Source organism: Pteropus alecto, unplaced genomic scaffold (genome assembly GCF_000325575.1).
Source record: "Pteropus alecto unplaced genomic scaffold, ASM32557v1 scaffold87, whole genome shotgun sequence".
NCBI classification, from domain to species: domain Eukaryota; kingdom Metazoa; phylum Chordata; class Mammalia; order Chiroptera; family Pteropodidae; genus Pteropus; species Pteropus alecto.
This window is the reverse complement of record NW_006443225.1, coordinates 6,090,443-6,113,349: the sequence shown is the minus strand read 5'-3', so window position 1 is coordinate 6,113,349 and position 22,907 is coordinate 6,090,443. Positions and strand designations below refer to the sequence as shown.

The window sequence follows — 22,907 nt, the reverse complement described above, 5'->3', positions numbered from 1 at the left end:
CACTCTAAAGTTACTCTTCTGTGCTCTACCCTTTGAAATGGAGTCACCGCGTGCAGCATCTCTTTACAGAGTGAGTACCCTCAATTTTTTAAACCCATAAAAAATGTGAAGCAGCTTTTGAAGAACTGGTGTGAGTGATGATATTGCTGAATTGTGAGGGGTGGGGAAAAAAAAGACCATGCTTTTTTGGTTTATTTGCTTCGAATCAGAAAAAATACTCCATAATGTTGCTCTGAGAAGTAAGTAAAAATGTTGATTTGAACTTTGTAATTTTTCAAATAAAAATAGATTTTAACCTTGGGCCTTCTTTGTTGATTTAATTAAGGCAATCAGTTTTTATCTATACCAACTGTACACTTATCTGCACCACTGGGACTCCTTGCTATTGTTGAAGCCGGAAACGGAAAGATTAAAATTGGTCTGTCTTTCATTATTAACTGAAAGGTTATAAAGCATTGTTTTCTTAAAGACAGTACCTAGACAGTTACGTTTATTGGCCGGTCTTAAAGACAGTACCTAGACAGTTATGTTTATTGTCATAGCCTGACAACGTGGCCTTGGGTATAGTCTTTTCCTACGTTACCATTTCTACACTGTATGGGCGGAGGATTTCATTACCTCCCTCTAGTGGTCAGCTTTATAATCTCAAATTCTCGGACAAATTTAGCCTTAGGAAAAAATCAAATTTGTGGCTAATCCTCATGATAATTTTCCATAATATTTTAATATGGATACTGAAATGACACGGTGATTTAATTTTAGCTATGTCTTTTTGGATTACAGCTAATTTTTAAATGAGGCAGTGTTTTAAGGTGGTAAGTAATTATAACTTGATTAAAAGCTATAGTGGTGAAGATAATAGTTTAGGCAGAAGGTTTACCTAGCTACTGTTATACTAAGAATCTCAGTGGCCATTTAATTTCATTTCAACCAAGGAATTGAATTTGGCTTCTTGCAAGTGTTTTATCAGGGCTGTAGAAACAAGTGCGTATTCTCAATAAACTTGAAAGCTGTAGCTTTAGAGGCCAAGAGTGAGAGAGTCCTCTAAGCATTGTTTGTCATTCCTTCACAGATAAAATTTTATCTCCAGTGCAGGAAATGGCCTTTTTTTTAGAGCTCCATATCAGCATTCGTTATTTTACCATGCCTTTAAAAAGATGCAGCATTTTTTTTTTTCTTAATAGAAGCTTATCTTTGGATATTCTTACAAAGTTGAAATAATTTACCTTAATTTGAGACCGCTTTGTCTTATTCTTGATGGAAATACTACAGGTACTAATCTTTTGAGTGAATTTTAGTGTTTGTGTCCAGACCCAGAATTTTGCTCCATTGAGATCCATGGGGGGTGACATTTAAGGAAAGGCAACTAAATCAATGTGAAATCTGCCAGTTCCCTGAGATGTGGTCCTGATTAGGACTAAAACAGAACTTCAGAGGCAGCAATCCACGAAGCATTGCTTCTGGTCAGAAATAAGAAGGAAGAATGCCTACAGAGAACCTGTGTTAAAGCAGCAGTCCATTTGTGTCTGTTTGGAATACTCTTTATATACTATATAAATCTGGGTAAGGAAAGTTGATATAGCTCTGTTTTTCTGAATAGAAGTACAGTAAGTAAAGAGGCGGCCTGTCTATGTTTGCTCACCCAGCTCCATCTGATCCACTGGAACTCCACTCTGTTCGGAAGCATCGATGAGGCTGTGGGAAAGCCGCATGGAATTGCCATCATTGCTTTGTTTGTTCAGGTAAATGGTCTCCTATGATTGTTTATAGTTCAGATGCCTACTTCTAATTCATTCTGCAGAATATATATATTTTTGAAAGCAACATATTTTATTTTTTATCGAAGTATAGTTGACATACAACATATTAGTTTTAGGTGTAACAGCAGTGATTTGTAATTTATATACTTACAAAATGATCATCATGCTAAGTCTAGTAACTATCTGTAACCATACAAAGTTTTTACAATATTATTGTCTATATTTCCTGTGCTTTACATTGCACCCCCGTGATTTATTTATCTTATAACTGTACTTCTTAATCCCGTCACCTATTTCACCCATTCCCCTTTGGCAACCATCAGTTCGTTCTCTGTGAGTCAGTTTGTCGATTTGTTTGTTGGTCTGTTTTGTTTTTCAGATTCCACATATAAGTAAAATCATATAGTATTTGTCTTTCTCTGTCTTACTTGTTTCACAGTGTAATACCCTCTAGGTCTATCCAGGTCGTCGCCAATGATGAGAATTCATTCTTTTTTATGGCTGAGTAATATGCCACGTGTGTGTGTGTATCACATCTTCTTTGTTCATTCATCTATCTGTAGACACTTACTTTGCTTCCATATCTTGGCTACTGTAAATAATGCTGCAATAAACATAGGTGTGCATATCTTTTAGAATTAGTGTTTTCACTCTCTTTGGATAAATACCCAGAAGCAGAATTACTGGATCATATGGTAGTTATATTTTTTAATTTTTTGAGGAAAAAATATACTCCATACTGCTTTCCATAGTGGCTACACCAACTTACAGTCCCACCAACAGTGTACGAGGGTTCCCTTTTTTCCACATTCTTATCAACACTTGCTATTTGTTGTCTTTTTGGTAATGGCTATTCAGACAGGTGTGAGATGATATCTCATTGTGGTTTTGATTTTCATTTGCCTGATGATTAGCAATGTTGAGCATCTTTTTGTGTGCCTGTTGACCATCTATATGTCTTCTTTGGAAAAATGTCTATTTAGATCCTCCGTCCATTTTTCAATCAGATTGTTTTTTGATATTGTGTTATATGAGTTTTTTACACATATTAGACATTAACCCTTTATCAGATATATCATTTGCAAATATTTCTCCCATTCAGTAGGTTGCCTCTTTGTTTCATTGATGGCTTCCTTCACTGTGCAAAAACTTTTTATTCGATGTGGTTCCATTTGTTTAGTTTTTGCTTTTTTGCCCTTGCCTGAGGAGACAGATCCAAAAAAGTTGTTTCTGAGACTGATGCCAAAGAGTTTATTGTATATGTTTTCTTCTAGCAGTTTTATGGTTTCGCTTCTTACTTTTAAGTCTTTAATACATTTTGAGTTTATTTTTGTATATGGTGCAAAAAAGTTTTCCCATTTCATTCTTTTGCCTGTAACTGTCCAGTTTTCCCAACACTGTTTATTGTCTTTTCCCCGTTTAATTTTCTTGCTTCATAGGTTAACTGACCATACAAGTGTGGATTTATTTCTTGACTCACTGTTCTGCTCCATTGATCTACGTGTCTGTTTTTGTGCCATTATCATACTGCTTTGATTACTATAGCTTTGTAGTATAGTTTGAAATCAGGAAGCATGATACTTCCAGCTTTGTTCTTTCTCGAGATTGCTTTGGGTATTTAGGATCTTTTGTAATTCCATACATATTTTAGGATTATTTGTTCTAGGTCTGTGAAAAATGCCATTGGCATCTTAATAGAGATTGTATTGAATCTGTAATGTGCCACAGGTAGTATGGACATTTTAACAATATTAATTCTTCCAATTCGTGGGCACGGTATATCTTTTCATTTGTTTGTGTCATTTTCAATTTCTTTCATCAATATTTTATAGTTTTCTGAGTACAGGTCTTTCATTTCCTCAGATAAATTCATTTCTAGGTATTTTATTCTTTCTGATGCAATTGTAAATGGAATTGTTTTTTAAATTTCTATTTCTGGTAGCCTGTTATTAGTGTATAGCAATGCAACAGATTTCTGTATATTTATATCCTACAACTTTTCTAAATTCATTTATTAGTTCAAATAGTTTTTTGGCGGAGTCTTTAGGATTTTCTATATTTAGTATCATGTCTTCTGCAAATAGGGACAGTTTTACTTCTTCCTTTACATTTTGGATGCCATTTATTTCTTCTTCTTGTCTGATTGCTGTGGCTAGGACTTCCAGTGCCTCGTTGAATGAAAGTGGCAAAAGTGGACATCCTTGTCTTGTTTCTGATCTTTGAAGAAAAGCTTTTAGCTCTTTACCATTGAGTATGATTTTAGCTGTGGATTTGTCATATATGGTCTTTTTGATGTTGAGATTTTTCTATATCCAGTTTGTTGAGAGTTTCTATAATAAATGGATGTTGAATTTTGTCAAATGCTTTTTCTGAATCTATTGAGAGGATCATATAATTTTTATCCTTTGTTAATATGGTGTATCATATTGTTTATTTGCAGATATAACCATCCTTATATCCCTGAAGTAAATCTCACTTGATCATGGTTTATGATCCTTTTAATATATTGTTGAGGATTTTTGCATCTGTGTTCATCAGGGATATTGGCCTACAATATTCTTTTTTTGTAGTGCTTTGTCTAGTTTGGTGTCAGGTTAATACTTTCTTTGTAGAATGAGTTCAGAAGTTTTCCTACCTCTTCAATTTTTTGGAGTAGATGAGAAAGATAGGTATTAACTCTTTAAATGTTGGGTAGAATTTATTCACCAGTGAAGCTGTCTGGTCCTGGATTTTTGTTTGTTGGAAGTTTTTTCATTGCTGATTCAATCATGATTAGTAATCATGCCATTTAGATTTTCTGTTTCTTCATGATTCAGCCTTGGAAGATTGTATGTTTCTAGAAATCTATTAGTTTCTTCTAGGTTGTCCATTTTGTTAGTGTATAATTGAAGTATTTGTTGATAATCCTTTGTATTTCTGTGGTATTAGTTGTAACTTCTCTTTCATTTCTGATTTTATCTATTTGGGCCCTTTCTCTTTTTTATTCTTGAGTCTAGGTGAGAGTTTATCAATTTTATCATTTTAAAGAACCAGCTTTTAGTTTCACTGATATTTTTTATTTTTTATTTTTAGTTGCTATTTCATTTATTTCCTGGTCTTAAAGATGTAGCCTTGTGTAGGAGATGTCCTGTGGGGCCCAGTAGGGCAATCTGCTTCTGGCCACCAGAGTCAGGTGCTCCAGGGGTGTCTCCTGCGTGGGCTGCATGTGCCCTTCTGTTGTAACAGGGTGGCAATTTCTGGGGGAGCACTGGTGGGTGGGGTTATCACCCAGCCAGCTGCAGATCTGGCTGAGTCATACTGGTGGGCAGAACTGTCAGAGGGTGTATCCCTGGCTCTAGCAGGCTGGCAGGGGGATTCCAAAATGGCACTCACTAGTGCTGAGTGAACATGGCAGAACAAGATTGCGAAAATGGCTTCCACCAGTGTCCCAGTCCCCAGAGAAAGTCTCAACTGCCTCCTGTTTCTCTTGAAGGCACTTTCTGATTAATAAGCTGGACTCCTTCACCTGTCGTTTATGTGCTTTGCTGTCTGGTGTTTTTGAGCTAATTTCTGGGTGGAGTGAGTCTGTGTGAGCCCTTTAGGAGAGGGTTTTTCTTTCTCTGCAGTTCTACAGTTTTCCTGGATGTATTAGTCATTGATTTTCAAGGACAGGTGTTTTGGGGGCTTGTCTCTCTTGTACAGGATCCTGTGCCTGAGTGGGGCTTGAAAACTTGGTTCTTCAGTGAAAAGTTTCGTGCCCTCGAGATCCCTCCTGACCGTGAAATGCCTCGGCTAATGTGTGGTTTTCTCGTAGTGGAGCCATATTTCTGCCTCTCCTACCCTTCTCAGTGCTGTCCCTTATTGTGGAGGCTGTTTATTCAGTTTCCAGGTACCCTTCAGAGGGAATTATTCCACATGTAGTTGTAGATTCCTTGTGTTTGGGGGATGAGGTGAGCTCAGGATCTTCCTATACCACCATCTGAAACTGGAACCCAGAATATTTTTTGTTCTCTCTGAATTTTATGACTTAGAGGTGACATGAAACATATAAAGAGAACACTGCTAATTTAAAAGTAAAAAAACTTGATCTTTGTGGGTCATGAGAGAGCAGCCATATTCATTGATAGAAATTAGTGCATTTACTTATTAAAAGTTTTCCTCGGAGTTGCATTCAGGATCTTTAGAGAAATGGTTTAGAAAATGTCTTCTGAAAGCAGACATTTTATTAATAAAAAAGAATTTCAGAAATGTTCTTGGACTTTGACTTATTGAAAAATCTAAGAAAATTCAGTAATATAATCATGTAATATATCCCTTTAGTTCTTCATTGGTAAAATTTTCACTCTCACATAATTTGAAGTGCCTTATAGAAAACATTGATAAAATAAGACTGGCAAAGACTTGGTAGATACAGTCTACCAAATCCAAATATAAAGTTTGGATTTGAGCTCTGTAGTGGGCAAAAGATATTATATAAATTTAGTGAAATGTACAAAAGTGGATCACATGCTTCCAAAGGTAAACATTTAATCTAGTTTTTAAGGTGAATTTTTTTAACTTTGTCTTACCATCTACGTGATAAATGATTTAGAGGTTAAATAGAGACCCTGAAAATTTTAGGCTTCCTCCTCTCCTATCTTACAGAAGGGAAATCAAGGGCTGGAGAGGTCAAGTCATTGTTTATAGTCACACATCGATTTAATGTCACCAGTCAGACTCAGAAAAACATTCTTCCACTCTGTGTGGTTCCAAGGCACCTTTTGGATAATCTGGGATTAGAGAAGTGATGTTAGCATAGTGGTCTTTAGTAATTTAATTTTCCAAAGAAAGTTGGATAATGGGCCTTTTGAAACTTGCTTTTTTTGGGGGGTGCCATATATTTCAATAATATTATTAATTACAAAATTTTTCTATTATCGATACCCCTAAGATATTTGTTGATGTTTGAATGTAGCAAGTTTTAGCCTTTTAATATTTTTAAATTAGTTTCTTGAAAATATAACAAGTGTCATAGAATTTAAAAACAAGTCCTTACATTTTTAAATGAATCATCTTCTCACAAATTATTTCATGGCTTTTTCATAGGCAGGGCCCTACATTCTTTCTATTTTACAACAGCATTGTACAAATAAAATGGACTCACAAAAAATTGATAAAAATGTTTTAAATTATACAAATATATTTTGATAATCTATAGTATATTGAAGTAATAACTTTTTAAAGATTTTTTTTGACTTTTCAGTTATAGTTGGCATACAATATTATATTAGCTTCAGGTGTACAACATAGTGATTAGACATTTATATACTTGTGAAGCGATCATCCCGATAAATCTATTACTCATCTGACACCATACACAGTTGCTATATTATTGACCATATTCCTTATGCTATACTTTACATCCCCATGACTATTTTGTAACTATCAATTTGTACTTCTTAATCCTTTCTCCTTTTTCAGCCCCCAAACCCCCACCCATCTAGCAACCATCAAAATGTTCTCTGTATCTATGAGTTTATTTCTATTTTGTTTGTTTATTTTGTTCTTTAGATTCAACATGTGAGTGAAATCCTATGACATTTGTCTTTCTCTGTCTGACTTACTCCACTCAGCACAAAACCCTATACTTCCATCCATGTTGTTGCAGGTGGCAAGGTTTCATTCTTTTTTATGGCTAATATTCCATTGTATAGATGTACCACTTCTTCTTTATCCATTCATCCATAGATCGACACCCAGGTTCCCTCTATATTTTGGCTATCGTAAATAATGCTGCAATGAATATATGTTTGCAATGTCCTTTTGAAGTACTGTTTTGGATTTCTTTGGATAAACACCCAGAAATACTATAACTGGGTCCTTCTTTTCTCTTGTTATAAGTTTGTTTTAAGGTCTATTTTATCTGGTACCCCAGTTTTTTTGTTTGTTTTCATTTTTATGAAATATCTTTTTCCCTCTCTTTACTTTCAGTCTGTGTGTGTCTTTTGACCTGAAGCAAGTCTCTTGTAGGCAGCACATGAAAGGGTCTTGTTTTCTTATTTATTCAGCCACCTTATCTTTTGGTTGGAGCATTTAATCCATTTATATTTATACTTATTGTTGATAGATCAGTAGTTATTGCCAATTTATTATTCGTATTTTTTAATCTTTTCTCCCCGCCCCCCTTCTTCTTCTTAAAGAAGTCCTTCTGACATTTCTTGTAATACTGGGTTGGTGCTGATGAACTCCTTTTGCTTTTTCTTGTCTGGGAAGATCTTTTCTGTCCTTTGATTCTAAATGATAGCTTTGCTGGGTAGAGTAATCTTGGTTGTAGATCCTTACTTCTCATCACTTCGAATATTTCATGCCAATCCCTTCTGGCCTACAAAGTTTCTTTTGAGAAGTCAACTGATAGTCTTATGGGAGCTCCTTTGTAGGTAACTAATTGCTTTTCTCTTGCTACTTTTAGGATTCTCTGTTTTTCTTTAACCTTTGGCATTTTAATAATGATGTGTCTCACTGAGGGCCTCTTTGGGTTCATCTTGTTTGGGACTCTCTGTGCTTCCTGGGCTTATATGTATATTTCTTTTACCAGGTTAGGGAAGTTTCTTGTCATTATTCCTTTAAATAGGTTTTTAATTCCTTGGTCTCTCTCTTTTCCTTCTAGTACCCCTATAATGCTAATGTTGTTATGCTTGAGGTTGTCTTAGAAGTCTCTTAAACTATTCTCATTTTTTTGATTTTTTTTTAGCTGTTCTGATTTGGTGTTTTCTGCTACCTTGTCTTCCAAATCACTGATCGAGCCTCTGCTTTATCTAATCTACTGTTGCTTCATTTTAATGTGTTATTTATTTCAGTTTTTGTAGTCTTCCTTTCTGACTGGCTCTTTTTAATGGTTTCTAGTTTTTTTTTTTTTTTTTTAATGCTTGCTATCTCTTTGTTGATGTTCTAACTGGGATCATCTATTCTTCCCTTAAGTTTATTGAACATCCTTATAACAAGTGTTTTGAACTCTGCATCAGATAAATTGCTTGTCTACATTTTGTTTAGCTCTTTTTCTGGAGCTTTGTTCTGTTCTTTCATTTGGGACATGTTTCTTTGTCTCCCAATTTTGGCTGCCTCCTTGTATTTGTTTCTATGTATTAGGTAGAGCTTCAGTGTCTCCCAAAGTGGCCTTATATAGTAGATGTCCTATGGGACCCAGTGGCATAGTCTCCCTGGTCACCTAAGTGGGTGTTCCAGGTGTGTCCATTATGTGGGTTGTGTGGGCCCCATGTTGCAGTTGAGCCTCGATTGCTGTTGGTACATCAGTGAGAGGAACTGACTCTCAACCTTATTGGTTGCGAGAACTCGTGTGACTACAGTGGAGGAGCTGTTAGAGAAGGGCTGACTCTTTGGAGTAGGACTTGCTTTAGCATGGCTCTGGTGCCTGCCTAGTCTGCCCTCTGGGTTTGTCATCCTCAGATGCAGCCCTGGGTGATGCTCCAGCTTGGTCCGAAGGCTGTGCCCTTCCCAGGGCTACCTGGCCTGAACCACCAAGCAGTTGCAGATGACTACTACTCTTGCTGGGCTTGAAAGTGCCTTGAGAGGCTAAGTTGTGAACTGAGGCCAACTGCTGCTAGTGCTGGGCTTGGGGCTGCTCAGCAAGAGGTACTGGGCATGCAGAGGCTAGATGCTGCTTGTTTGGGTTTTGTGAACCTTCGAGAAATTTTAGAAAAGTCTGAAGCATGAGCCAAGACAGGCTGCTTGTATGAAAAAGCTACTGGAAGCGGCTTGGTGGTCCCTCAAGTTGAGTGAGGTGGGGTCTCAGGGAATCACCAGGGCAGGGCAACCAGTGTTAGCTAGGTTGATGGAAACTCAAATATGGTGGCTGCCTTCGTTTGCACTCTGGGTAGGGGGAGTGTCCAACAAAGGAATAGTGGCCTGTGCCAGTACTTCTGTCTGGAAGAACGCTGCCCCTCCAGCCCTTGCACCAAAGCCAGATAATTCAGCTCCTTCCCATTTGTCTTTGGCACACTTCAAGCTGCTGCCCCAGTTCTGGAGCCCAGAGCGACGAATTTGTCAGTGAGTAAGCCTGTGTGCAGACCCTCCAACAGGAATACCTGGAGCTCCCACAGCTCTCTGTCTCAGCTACAGTCTCTGCTGGTTTTCACAGCCAAAAGTTGTGGGAATCTCTCTTCTCAGCATTGGAACCTTCAGTTGGGGTGTCTGGTGTGGGGCTGGGACCCCTCACTCCTCATGGGGGACCTCTGCAGCTGAGATATCCCACCCAGTTTTCAACTGCCACATGTGGGGTGGGACCAGTTCATTCTGTGTCTCCACACCTCCTGCTAGTCTTGAAATGGTTTCTTCGGCATGTCCTTAGTTGTAGGACTTCTGTCATCTAGACTTGAGGCAATTTTCAGTGATGGTTGTTCTGTAGTTTAGTTGTAATTTTGATGTGGTCATGAGAGGAGGCAAACACAGTGTTTACGTACACCATCTTGACCAGAAATCCAGTAATAACTATTAAAATCCAGTTTTTGTAAACAGAAAAAGTTAATAAAGCATCCAAATTTGAGAAATTGAGGCAGCAGAAATAGAAGGCTTTGTCTCATTATTAAAAAATAAGAATAAGAAAACAAAATGATATAAAAATAAGAATGCAAATAACAAAGTAGTCATATATAGAAAAGAAGGGAACATGTTAGTTTCATCTTTGAAGTTGCTACTCAATAAATATTTGTGAATGGAATTAAATGCGATAGCTTAATATTTTCACTTACTGATTCTTTACATGTAAAAGATGACAAGACCTATTAAAGCACTGGATTTGAGAGCCAAGACTTTGGAACTAGCATCAGTATTTCCAGGAACAAGCTCATTATTGGAGGCAAGGAGAAGCTCAAGAACACCGAGTTAGCACCCTTGTTCAAACTTTCCATGAGTTTTCTGTGTAAAAATTCAGGTTATGTGAAAATGCCTTTTAGGAGAGAGTAAAATTATAGAAACCATGAGAACACAATTTCATGAGGGAAAGAAGGTCTGATCAGCAGTGTTAGCTGAAGCAGAGGGAAAAGGGGTTGCTGTCCATCCAGGGGTCTTACACTTAGGTGAGAGGAGTGGGAAAATGGGCGAGGGAATCAGAGGCAGTGAGTATAGACTTCCCCTTGAAGAAGCTTGACTCAAGAAAACAAAGGCAAAAGGAGTAATAACTAGTGGTGATTTACAGTGAAGTCCTGTTTGTTTTATTTTGAGATCCGAATTGTGCCTGCATTTTTATTCTGAGCAAATAGAGCTAGTGCAGACATTGATTTTAAAAATACCAGCAAGAAAAGGGGGAAAAGATGTAGAAAAGCCCTGGGGATGGCAGGAGGGCATGGGATGGGGAGCTTATGGGGATGGACTAACCTTGGATCGGAGGAGACCCACACTTTCTTCAAAATAGAAGGCCAGGAAGAAAGGGTGGGTACAAATGGGATGAATATTTAGGTGAAGAAAGGCAAAAAACTAGGGGAGCTCATGCCTGATGACCTCTATTATTTCTGAGAATACAAAGCAAAGTCATTTATAGAGCAAAGGAAACATGGCTTTGGGATTAGTTTTCTCTCCCAGGAGAGAAATGAGAATAGACTTGACAGTCAGTGTGGTAGACCCACTTGAGGTTGGGCATCCCACATTGTACAGGACAGTGTATTGTGGATTGTTCTCAATTCGGGTAGAGGAGTACAGAATTCTAGCAAATTATCGCATTGATCTATTGCATAGCAGATGGGGCTCCTGAGAACCTTGGCTCTTTGTCCTCCATCTATGGGAAGAGGGAGAAGAAGAGGAGAGCTGGATGGATGAGAAGTTTTCAGATTGAAAACAAATTCAGAGAATGTTCTCCGGGTTGGTTTGCTGAGGTGGAATGGGGCTATAAGCCATGGGCTGAGGGATAAAGAGACAGGACGGGGAGTGGATGGGTCACCCACATGGATGTTGAAGTCCTCCAACGTGATGGCAGGGGTGATGGCTGCGAGGGAGTGACCAGTGGGTCAGTAAATGACAAGAAGAGCATGATAGTATCAGTGGAGGACCATCTACTTGGAGGACAGTCTTGTGCTTGTGGGTCAGAGAACCCATCCAAAGGTAACACAGCAGGACACTGACTGCAGCTTTTAGTTCTCTGTGAGGGAGACTGCACAGTGTCCACATGAAAGGCCTGGGAGAGCTATGTCCTTGGCAGACCTTTGGCGGGGGTTTCACACAGACCAGAGCTTGTCAAAGATGCAGAGTCATCCTGTTCCAGAGGGCACAGTGGAAAATGAGGAGAGGTTAGAGTGAGGAATGGAAAGATGCAGGGCTGAGATTCTAGGAGAGGAAACTGTCCAGAAGGTTTTCATTTTGGATGGTGGTAAAAGATGGCAAAGGTGAGAGGTAAGAAGTTAATTGGTCTAACTCTTGGTACCAGGTTGTGGTGTTACGTGGATTTAGGGGCCAGAGTGTGCAGAGTATCATCTACATTAGCTTTTCGATGGTTGTAACCTCTGCAGACAAAAATTTGGCAAAGGAAGAAAGCAAAAGAGATGGAATAATGGCTCAGGTTTGTGGCTAAATATAAGGCTTTGCTCATAAAGTAGAGAATCTTAATATAGGTAGAGGGAGCCAGTGATAGTTATTAAGTACTACGTTAGATAAAACACTGTTTTGATGCTGTATGGCATTCTGAGTAAGAATAATGTGGATGAAACTAATTGAATTAGGATGCACCATGCCCTTTTCTAAGGTCTTTATTTGATTTAGTCTTATCTTCAACTCTATCACTTTTATTCTCCCCACTGTGTTGATGAGGCATAGAGGATAAGTAAACTTACTCAAGGCTAAAAAGTGAGTCAGAATCCGAACCTAGGCACCCAGCGCAAATGACCTTGCTCTTGAACCGCCGCTTTATGTGTCCTTACAGCACTCAGATATGGCCTCTTCATAAAGTTATTCAGTGGATCGTTTTGTAAACTATATAAATGTCTAACCAATGTACTGTATACTTGAAACTAATAAAAAAAATAAAAAAAATATAATACATAAAAAATGTTTTAATCTGACAGGAGATGCATGAAGTGAAAACACTCTCACTCTAGGCATAGGCATCCAAATGCTACATCAAGGTTAAACTGTAAAGCAAAGAGATCTGGCAAAGCCCTCTGCCTCAAGGTCCAGGCTTTTGCACTCATGAAGACATTTGCCTTAGTTTTTTTTTTTTTTTTTTAATTCAGAGAAGAATTTATTTTCTGTTTTTAGAGCCTATCTCAGGAATTGCAAACACTTGGAAAATAGTTAAAGTCTTCATTATTTTTGAACTGATTGGCCTATCTTAGATTATGTAAGTTTCTTGTCTGTTTCCTTTCCCTTTTTATGCCCTTTCACCTCGCATGTTTCACAATTGCTTCATGGGGAGAGAGACAGAAAATGTGAACATGTTGTCATCTATTCTAGCTCCTTACAGGTCATTTGCTAAAAATTTGTGTAGAAGAGAAAAAGTGAACAATAACAGTGATTATTTATCTGAGGTTATAATTATCTCTGCTATTACCGTCCTCCACTATCACGGATCATTAAAACTTGGTTCAAAATTGGAAATCGAATTGCACTTATAATTTTTAAAGGTACAGTCAAGAATACTTAATGTAAGATTTTCTTTTTAAGTCTCAAATTTTTTGGAGCATTTTATGCACAAAAAATATGTAATGACATATAATATTTTAAAATAGAAAGCTGTGAACAGCATATTCTTATAATTTGAGAATAAAAAGGTGATTATAGAATTATGTACAGTGGTAATCAAGAAATGTTCTAATTTGTTGAGTTTAATATATGAAATCACACACTCACTTTTCTGAGTTAATAAAATTTTTTCAACATTGATAAAATCTTTATAATGATGATCTAGAAATGCCAGAGGCAAAAATGCAAGCATTTGGGCATGTGATGAGTAACTTTGATTCAGAAATATCCTTGGAGCTGTTTTATTGCAGTATTATATCATCTAATGTGTAGTACAGTGGCTGATGGTTTATACACACATTTATGAATTTAAAATGGATTCTTGGAAACATCCAAGAACATATCCAGTATTTGATGGTGCTGGCTTCTGTTACAACTTTAATTACCTTTGGTAGATATTTACCTGGTTATTAATGAAAGGGTCATTTAATTATTCCCCAAGAAGGCCATTCAGGTGGACTTGAGCCTCACTTCTATTAGTTATTTTGAGTAAAAGCTAAGTATTTAAAATTTTTATGCTTTATATATTTCAGATAGGAAAAGAACATGTAGGCCTGAAGGCTGTGACGGAAATCCTCCAGGATATTCAGTACAAGGTAGGTCATTATTTAAAAGAAAGTAAAAATGTTGGTTGTGTAAGAGGTCTCCAGGACTACCCTCAGGCTCTATGATTTACTAACAGGACTTGCAGAAAAGCTGTTATTCTCATGGTTGTGGTTTATTACAGCAGAAACATACACATGAAAAACCAGCACAGTGAAAAGGCCCAGGGGGCAAAGTCTTGGAGAAACCAGGCACAGCTTCCAGGTGTCCTCTCCCAGTGGAGTCAAATGAGGACGCCCCTAATTCTCTCAGCAATGATGTGTCACAACACGTGCAAAGTGTTTCCAACCAGGAAGCTTACCTGAGCCTTGGTGTCCAGGAGTTTTATTAGGAGTCAGTCACGTAAGCATGCAGTGCCTGTGCGACTGACCTCAGCTCCTCTGACCCCTGCCCTCGCACCTCCACCCTTAGCAAAACCAGCATTCACTATAAACCACATTCTCGGGATTAACTTACCTGGTCAAAGGGGTACAGCATGGCCCAAGGCCCAGCACACAAAACACACTATGAGGCAGAATAGCCCAAGGGCTCAGAGGTCATCACCCAGGAGCCAGTCAAAGATCAGTCTTGAAGACAGGCCTTTTTTTGAAATGTGAGGATTTAAGCAACCCATGCCTGCTGAGTTAACCATTTCCTCCCATTGATTACAGGAAAGTTGTGTAAATGAAACAAATAAAAATTGTGGCAACCATACTTCAAAGTATTTATGTGAAAAAAAGAGACAGGCACACATAAGCCATAAGATAATCTATCCAGGGAGACTGATGTAGACTGATTTGCCCCTGTTAGGTGTCAGCCCGGTGTTGCTGGGAAGCCAAGTTCTGTTATGAACAGTACCTTTTATGCTAACATTGAGTCAATACGATCTGAGTGGCCTTGGGGAGTGGGAGGAGAGTATGGCTAATGGAGAACCCCCACACAGATCCAAGGATCCAAAGCCAATCCTAAAATCAATTGGGAATGAAGTCTGATTACTTTCACGCTAGCACAAGCCCAGGGCATCCAGAACCAGGCAAGAAACTCTACCAAAGGCCTCCTGAGCAGGCTCAGAGTGAATCCAGCTACCAAGGGAAAGCACAGAACTAGTCAAAGAAGAAGTTGGTAAAAAGAGTGTAAGGACACATTTTGACTGACATTTGTCCAATAGAAATGGGCCAAGAAATTTTCCTTTATTTCTTCAGCTAAGATGACATCAGTCATTATGGAGTGCAGGAGGATGGTGGGAGGCAAGTCAGCTGGATTCTTTTATGTGTCAGATTGTCTCTAGAAGTAAGGAAGAGATGTAGAGGTTATGCATTGCCTTTCCTTGTTGTGTCTGCATTCATAGAGTAATCTTAGAAGATATACCCAAGTGCCATGACAGGTCTGTCTGTTTCAAAGGCCTGTGCAATTTATATGGCACTATTTAAAATAGTGATCCTAAATATGAATTATTGAATAAAGACACAAATATTTTCCTTGAAAATTAAATCTAGCTTTGATAAAAGTTGGTAGAAATATTTTCATTTGAGTGTCAGATCTCTCTCTCTGGAGGAGGAGAATATCTAGAATAGGTCCTAGAGCTGAGTGGCCAAATCCAAAAGGGACCAAATGAGACTTGGGTGGCAGGTTATAATGCCAAGAACGTTAGGAGCTGAGGTCAGAGTACCTGGAGGAAAGTCGCTTCAAAAGAATTTCCTGAGCCAAGGTTCGGGCATTTTACACCAAGGCCCAAGTCTCTGGTATGGATATGCTAGGAGCAGGAAAAGTAGCTGACATAGGACAGACACACTAGGTAGACAGTTGTGTTTCACACAAGGAATTATAGGGAAAATCGAACTGTGGTAGCAAAGAAAATAGCCACAGACTCAGAGCAGGAGAATCTCGTTGGAACCAGCCACTGTTGCTCCAAGGAGCAGAAAGAATGGGACACTCACAAATCTGTGGGGTCTGATGATGCCATTCAGAAAAAACATCAACTTGGATTTTTACCGCTAATGAATTTTTATTCTAAAATTAAGACATTTTATGTTAACATGGGGTAATTTTTTTTCTTTTTTAGGGGAAGTCCAAAACAATACCCTGCTTTAATCCTAACACATTGTTACCAGGTAAGTGTGCATCCAACTGCACAAGATGAATTTTAATTGTGGATATAAGTGCATTGTTTTCCTCAAAATATATATAACTATCTATGATTAGTTAATAAAGTTTCTTTACAACATATGTTCTCTAGTAGAGATGCCTTTTGTGCTCCAAACGTGGGAGTAAACCTTTTGAAATAATCAATATTTTGCCACTAGTTCCATTAATCCATGAAGCGTTTCCTTTGGATTGTCATTTGTAAAAATTGCTACCTCTACGTAAGCACCAGCATAATAACATAACCTTGGTATGCTTCTAAAATTAATCGGCAAGGTATTTGTTAATCTCTAAAGTGAAATAAACTTTACATCTAATTCTGTAAGATAACCTCTTTGCAATGATACTTAGCTATTATTCTAATGTAGGTCTGCCTGAATAGGTAAGACTTGCGTATAAAATACTCAAAATATAATTTGTAGTTAAAGGTTGTTTTGTACAAAATTTTGATCCTCACATATCTCTGCCTCAATTATGTGAAATTTCTTAGTGTTTCAAGCAAAACCAAGTAGGTAGATGCTTTATATCTTCTACTTTCTACATTGAATTGCTCTGCAACAAACCAGTTTTTGCCATATGTTGAACATTTACCCATCATGTTTAATCAGAAGTTCCTCTAATTCAGAGCTAAAAGATTTCATAAGAATGATTTCTTGTCACGGAGCTGGGAGAAAAAGGTGAAAGGATGAAGAAGTACAAATTAATAGTTACAAAATAGTCTCGGGAATGTAGAGTACAGCATAGGGAATAGAGTCAGTAAGATTGTAATGGCTCTGCGTGGAGCCAGATAGGCGATAGAGTAATTGGGGGGTTCACTTCATAAACTGTATAAATGTCTAACCAATGTACTGTATACCTGAAACTAATAAAAAAAGATTTCTTTTATCCCATCGTGTATAAATGTCTAACCAATGTACTGTATACCTGACACTAATAAAAAAAGATTTCTTTTATCCCATCATAATATGCTTTTAATATTTTGCTGTTGAAGAAACAATCCAGAGGTAGCTGTAACAGTTAATGGTTAAAAACATTGACTTTGAAGCCAGGCTGCTTTGGTTTGAATCCTTCCTCTGCCAGTTGTTAGCCCAATGACCTTGGGCAAATCATTTAGCCTTCTGTGCTTTAGTGTCCCTGTCTGAAAAATAGGACTAATAATAGGACCGATCTCATTAGTTCGTTGTAATGGTTAAATGAGTTAATGTAAAATGCTTAGAATAGCACCTCACCTATAGTAAGCTTTCAATAAATATTAGGTAAAATCGGTCAGGTAAATCCTCCAATAAACTAAAAAAAATCCATGGACACACTTCTAAAGTGACTAAACTTGATATATATCTCTCAAGTTTATATATCTCCATTTTAAATAGCCATGTTTGGATATGCATTGTAATCTATTGATAGAAATCACTATAAATAATAGAGGATTCATGATATTGTCCATTGGTTATTTTCTCTATGATGATTAGTTTAAGAATACATATGTGAGGCTCTAGTTTAAAAATGACATCAGTCTGAGAAGTGCTGAGAAGTGGACAGTTTATAATTTTGGAAATTATTGTTGGAGTCTTCATAATTATTATTAACTAACTTGTCTTTTTGTGACATGTCCACATGGTTGCCCAGATCCTCTGCTGCGTGATTATTGGGTATATGAAGGCTCTCTTACTATTCCACCCTGCAGCGAAGGTGTTACCTGGATATTATTCCGATACCCTTTAACTATATCTCAGCTACAGGTGAGTATGGTACTTTAAATATTTTAGAACGAAGTTCTGAGTTAAAAGTTAAATTTCGTTTCTGTAAAAGGGAAATGTCTGTTTTATGTTTTAGCTCTCTTTAGATAAGTCACATCTTTGCAGATGAAAATTAAATGTCTTGAACAGGTGAAAGCAATGGAAAGGTCAAGAATGAAGAAAACCCAGCTATCATTTATGCTCTGTGTTTTAACGGTCAGTTTTTATAGGGTAAATAGCAGTCGCTGAAATAATCAAACTTTCCATTAGTCTAGTTATTCCTTTATGTGATTTTCCCAAGCATGGAGAGGAAAAAGGTCTTGGAAGTAAAGTGAGAATGCTGGTTATTTCTGTAAGTCACACATGGGCTTTGTGATAGTTCTTCTTTGGCTTGCACAGGAAAATTCTGTATGAAGAAGGGTGATGGAGTTAGAATACCATGGAAAGTTCTGGATTGTTCTGTAGCCCCACTTTTTATCACCTACCTCCCACCTTGAGCTCTGCATAGGTGCTGTAAATGCTAATGCACAGTGTGCGGAGGCACCGAGGTGAATTGTCACAGGGATGTTACCCGGTGGAAAACATGACGCAATGTAACTGTAATGTATTTAAACAATGATTCTGATATTATTACTTTACGTGTCTCTTCTCCGTAAGGTATCTAAGGGATGTGTTCCGGAAGGCTTTTATTTTTCTTCATGATCAACCTCAAAAAGCTTGATCAATACTGTAAATACACCAAGTTTTCTTTAGTTCATTTTTACAAACTTTCATTCTATCCACTATCATTTTATAAGAAGTTCAAGTTTACTAACTACTCAGTGAAGCCTTCTTTTGTTTGTCTTAAATCTTTAAAATTCTTTTTTCAACCTTTAACAATTTTCTCTAACTTTTCTTTTTCTAAAGATTAATTTTAAAAGTCCTCATCCAGCTTCTCCATCTTTCCATTATTTTATAAACTTTGATTATAGCATGTCTGGGCCTTCATATTTCTAATACGACAAATCCTAATTCCTTTATTTATTTGTTTATCTATTCTTACAAGAAACTATTTCCGAGAGCCAACCAGTCACAGAGGATACAGAGATTAAAACACAGTCTTCACCCTCCAAAAATTCATCAGAGAGTTGGAGAGGTAGATGATTATGCAGACAATTACAGTATTTATAATAAATAAGGCGTGCTGGAAGCAGATGGGAAAGAAACTCAGCCCAGATTGGGAGGTCTAGGGAGTCATCCCTGAAAGACGCTAGCAGTCAGTCTGGTGAAGGAGAGGGAGGAAATTAGAAATTTGAGTCTAAAAATAGAGTTTCAGACTAATGATATAGAGATTTGGGATTTAACAGCAAAGATGGTAGCTGCTGTCACAGATAAACCTCAGAAATTTAGTGATTTGTCACAGTAAAAAGTTTTTTCTTATATAACATCCTACAAATGTGTTTTGGATTCACAATGAAGGCTTTTCTCAATGCGGTTATTCAGGGGACCATAGTGGAAGTTGTTCTGCCGTCTTTAATGTTTCACTTCCAAGGTGGCCCTAGGTGTGGGCCTGTAGCCACCAGGAAGGGGAAGAGCTTTGAGGATCTTAAGGGGAATTGTTTTCAGGGCCAGTCCTAGAAATTGTGAACATCCTTTATGTTTGTTTTCTGTTGGCTAGAACTCAGTCGTGGCCACCCCTGACTGCATGGGAGGCTGGTAAGTGCATTTTAGCTTCATGTCCAAGAAGAAATGGATTCGATGATCAGATTAGTTCAAATTGAGGAGACGATAAGAATTGCCCAGGGTCTTGAGGACAGCCATGAGGCATGATGGCCTGGGATCCAGGACTGGAGAGTATTTCCAGATATGGAGGAGGGAGGTTAATAGTAACACATTCTGCAGAGAATAGAAATAGCATCAGAGCTGCTTACCCAAGTGGCACATAACTAAACCTGTAAAAATGTGCCCAGATGCCACTTCTTGGTTCGTACCCTTCACTCTGGTTTTCCTTGGCTGTGTGTGAATGCTGCTCAGTCCTGGTATCAGCACTTCTCTGTTGCTGATCTTTGGCTCCCCTTCCCCATCACCATCCCCCGCCATCCTCTCCATCATGCTGCTTCTGGTTGCTCAAGGCAAACTTTCTCACCCATCCAACCAGTTTCTCTTGAGACTCTCACCAAGGAGAAAGCCTTCACTTCCTTTCGGAGCTGCCTCATCATTTGCAAGTAAGGTGCACGAACTAGGACTGTAATTGCCAATTAGGTCATTGTTAACTGAAGTGAGAAGTTTTCACAGAATGTTGAGCTGCAAATAGAAGGAGACCAAGGATAAGTACAGACCATATACTATCTTTCAAGAAGTTTTCTGAGAAACGCAAGGAGACAACTTGGGAGACAATAGAAGCTCTGGAGGCATGATGGAAGGAGCCAAAGAATGGGACAGTCGATCTCATGATGTAGTTAGTGACTGCAGTTATTCTCAGTTTTGAGATGAGGAGACTGAGGCTTACAGAGATTAAGAAACGTTTGCCTGGGTCACACAGGTAGTGAGGGTAGATTTGGGATCTAGCTCGGTTCTGTGTGATGTCAATGCTGGGTGTGTGACAGTTTTCCTCTTTCCGTTTTTGCCCTTTTTAACATTTATAATTCTTTCGAGACCCTCTTTCTATAAGAGACTTTGTCGGGAAAATCTCAATAGTATTAGAGAAGATTTCTACCTTGTCATCCATACGTTTTGTGTCCCCAGTTGGAGGACTTTGGTTTCTTTCAGTTAGTTAGTTAGAAACACAAAACAAGACCTTTAGAGGCTGAGGCCCAACGTACAGGTTTAGGATTCATCGGCATAAAAGAAAGAGCTGAATGATACAAACAAAGGGGATGCCCGAGAAAAGAGCAAAGAAGAGTAGAGCAGAAAAAAGAGGAAGACGCTCTCCTGGGACATTGTCCTGAGGGTAACCTTTCTTCTAAGATGGTAGGGCCCCACGGGACTTAGTACTCGCCATTTGCCATTTAGTTATTCCAGGTCACTTCTCTCGCTGATATCATATTTCCAAAGCAGGGAAGAAGTTCTGGGGTTAACAGGGGTGCGTGTGAAGGCTTTGCTTGCTCATGGCTGCCCCGTCCGGGTCAGATGGTTAGAGATTGCAACCTGAGCTGCTAGAGTAGGGGTAATGCGGTGGCTGCTGTTCTGTGAATGACCTATGTAAAAGGCCAAACCTCCCTCTGCATTTACTTTTCCTACAATTGATTCTAGGACAATAATACATATTTCCTTATTGCCGCTTCAGGTAGCACAACATCTTAACGTGGGTAAATTTCAAAGCACTAAGGCTTAATACACAGTATGTTTTGTGACCCTGGGATGCACTCACCAGCCTTTGCATGTCATTGGCCCTATTAATACAATTTATTGATGTAATAAGGTAATATATGTCATAGTTCTATCTTCCTTTCCTTTATCCTTGTCATAGCCTGATGTTAGCTTATGAAATTGCTCTTTTGAAACTGATATTGATAATTTATTCATTAATTCACATGCACCGATTCATTTGGTAATTGAAATTTAATATTTGCCAGGTACCACAGTAGGCACTGAAAGTGGAGGACCAATAAAACATGGCCCTGTCCTCTAGGAATTCATCATCTGGGGGAAAGACAAATACGTTTACTCTTAAAAAACAATAGTTTCATGTACTCTACACCGTGCCACGAGATGGCACGAACATGGCCTTCTGCTGTCACACAGGAAAGGCACCTGGATGAGATGTAGCCATCTGGTAGACCTTTCTCAAACCAGGCGAAGCGGCGTGGCGTGGGTGTTAGCAGGCATTGCCAGGTGGGGGAGAAGTGTCTGCAGAGGCACAGAGGCAAGAGAAAGCGCGCTGTAGTGTAAAGGGCCAGTGATGTGAGACGAGCTTGAAGGAAAGAGCATGGGTCCACCCTTCACGGAAAGGCCTCGATCTGTGCGGTGGACGGCGGACTTTCATCTGAAGGAAGCGAGAAATCACTGAAGTGTTCTGAGAAAGAGACATGACTGAAACAGCGTGAAGATGTGTATCTGACGTAAAACTGTGGCAGGGGGGTGAAAGGCAGGGAATGACTTTAGAAACAGTAAAGAAGTGGCATCAGTAGAACTTGGTGACTGATGACAAAGAAGGAATTTCAGGGAGGAAGGACCCGCGTGTTTAGTCCCTGGATCTTGGCTTGGGTGACTGGTGAGTTTGAGATGTTGCTGTGCACTGTAATAGGGAATAAAAAAGGAAGAGCAGGTTTATGGAGAATGTGATGAGTTTATGGTTGTGGACACTGCGAGTTTGAGATACCTTTGAGACATCCAAGAAAGGGGTATAATATACAGGTGGTGGTTGAAGCTGTGAGTGTGGAAGAGGAGAGAAAAGGGGTGATGGAGAGTGGAAGCTGATAAGGGGTGTGCGTTGGAAGAGTTGCCCCAGGGGAATGGTTGGAGAATTGGGAAAAGTCAGGAAGTTGACACGATGTCTGGAAGTCAGGGAAGGCGAGGTGTGAACTTCAAAAAGTGGGGAGTAGAGAGATGGAGAATATCAAATTCTGAACACACATTAAGTTAAGAACTGAAAAGCTTTTTTTTTTTTTGCAACTTTATTGAAATAGACAATTAGCTGCTCATATTTACGTTGCACAATTCAATGAGTTTTTTCAATTATAATTGGCATACAGTAATATATTACTTTCAGTTGATAGCATAGTGATTAGAGATCTATATAACTCACAAAGTGATCACCCCACTAAATCTAGTACCCCTCTTCTCTGTTACAGATTTATTACAACATCGTTGACTATTTTCCTTATGCTGCACTTTATATCTCCATGTCTATTTTGTAACTATCCATTTGTACTTAATCTCTTTGCTCTTTTTCATCGTCCCCCGCAAACTGCCTCCCATCTAGTAGCCCTCAAAATATTCTCTGTGTCTATGAGTTTGTTTCCATTTTTGTTGTCGTCGTTGATTTTGTTCTTTAGGTTCCACACAT

The 22,907-nt window shown here is 38.5% G+C and overlaps 1 protein-coding gene across 2 annotated transcripts in view; it reads left to right on the top strand.

The window, feature by feature from the left end:
* Positions 1-22,907, top strand: part of CA8 (carbonic anhydrase 8) — a 91,728-nt gene that overhangs the window by 42,377 nt on the left and 26,444 nt on the right. Inside the window, exons 4-7 of one of the 2 annotated variants that reach the window (XM_006923987.1) lie at positions 1,647-1,742; positions 13,994-14,056; positions 16,105-16,153; positions 17,811-17,923. In XM_006923987.1, coding sequence (XP_006924049.1) covers positions 1,647-1,742; positions 13,994-14,056; positions 16,105-16,153; positions 17,811-17,923 — 321 coding nt within the window. The remainder of the gene's footprint in view (positions 1-1,646; positions 1,743-13,993; positions 14,057-16,104; positions 16,154-17,810; positions 17,924-22,907) is intronic. The other variant, XM_025041198.1, reaches the window with a different exon arrangement.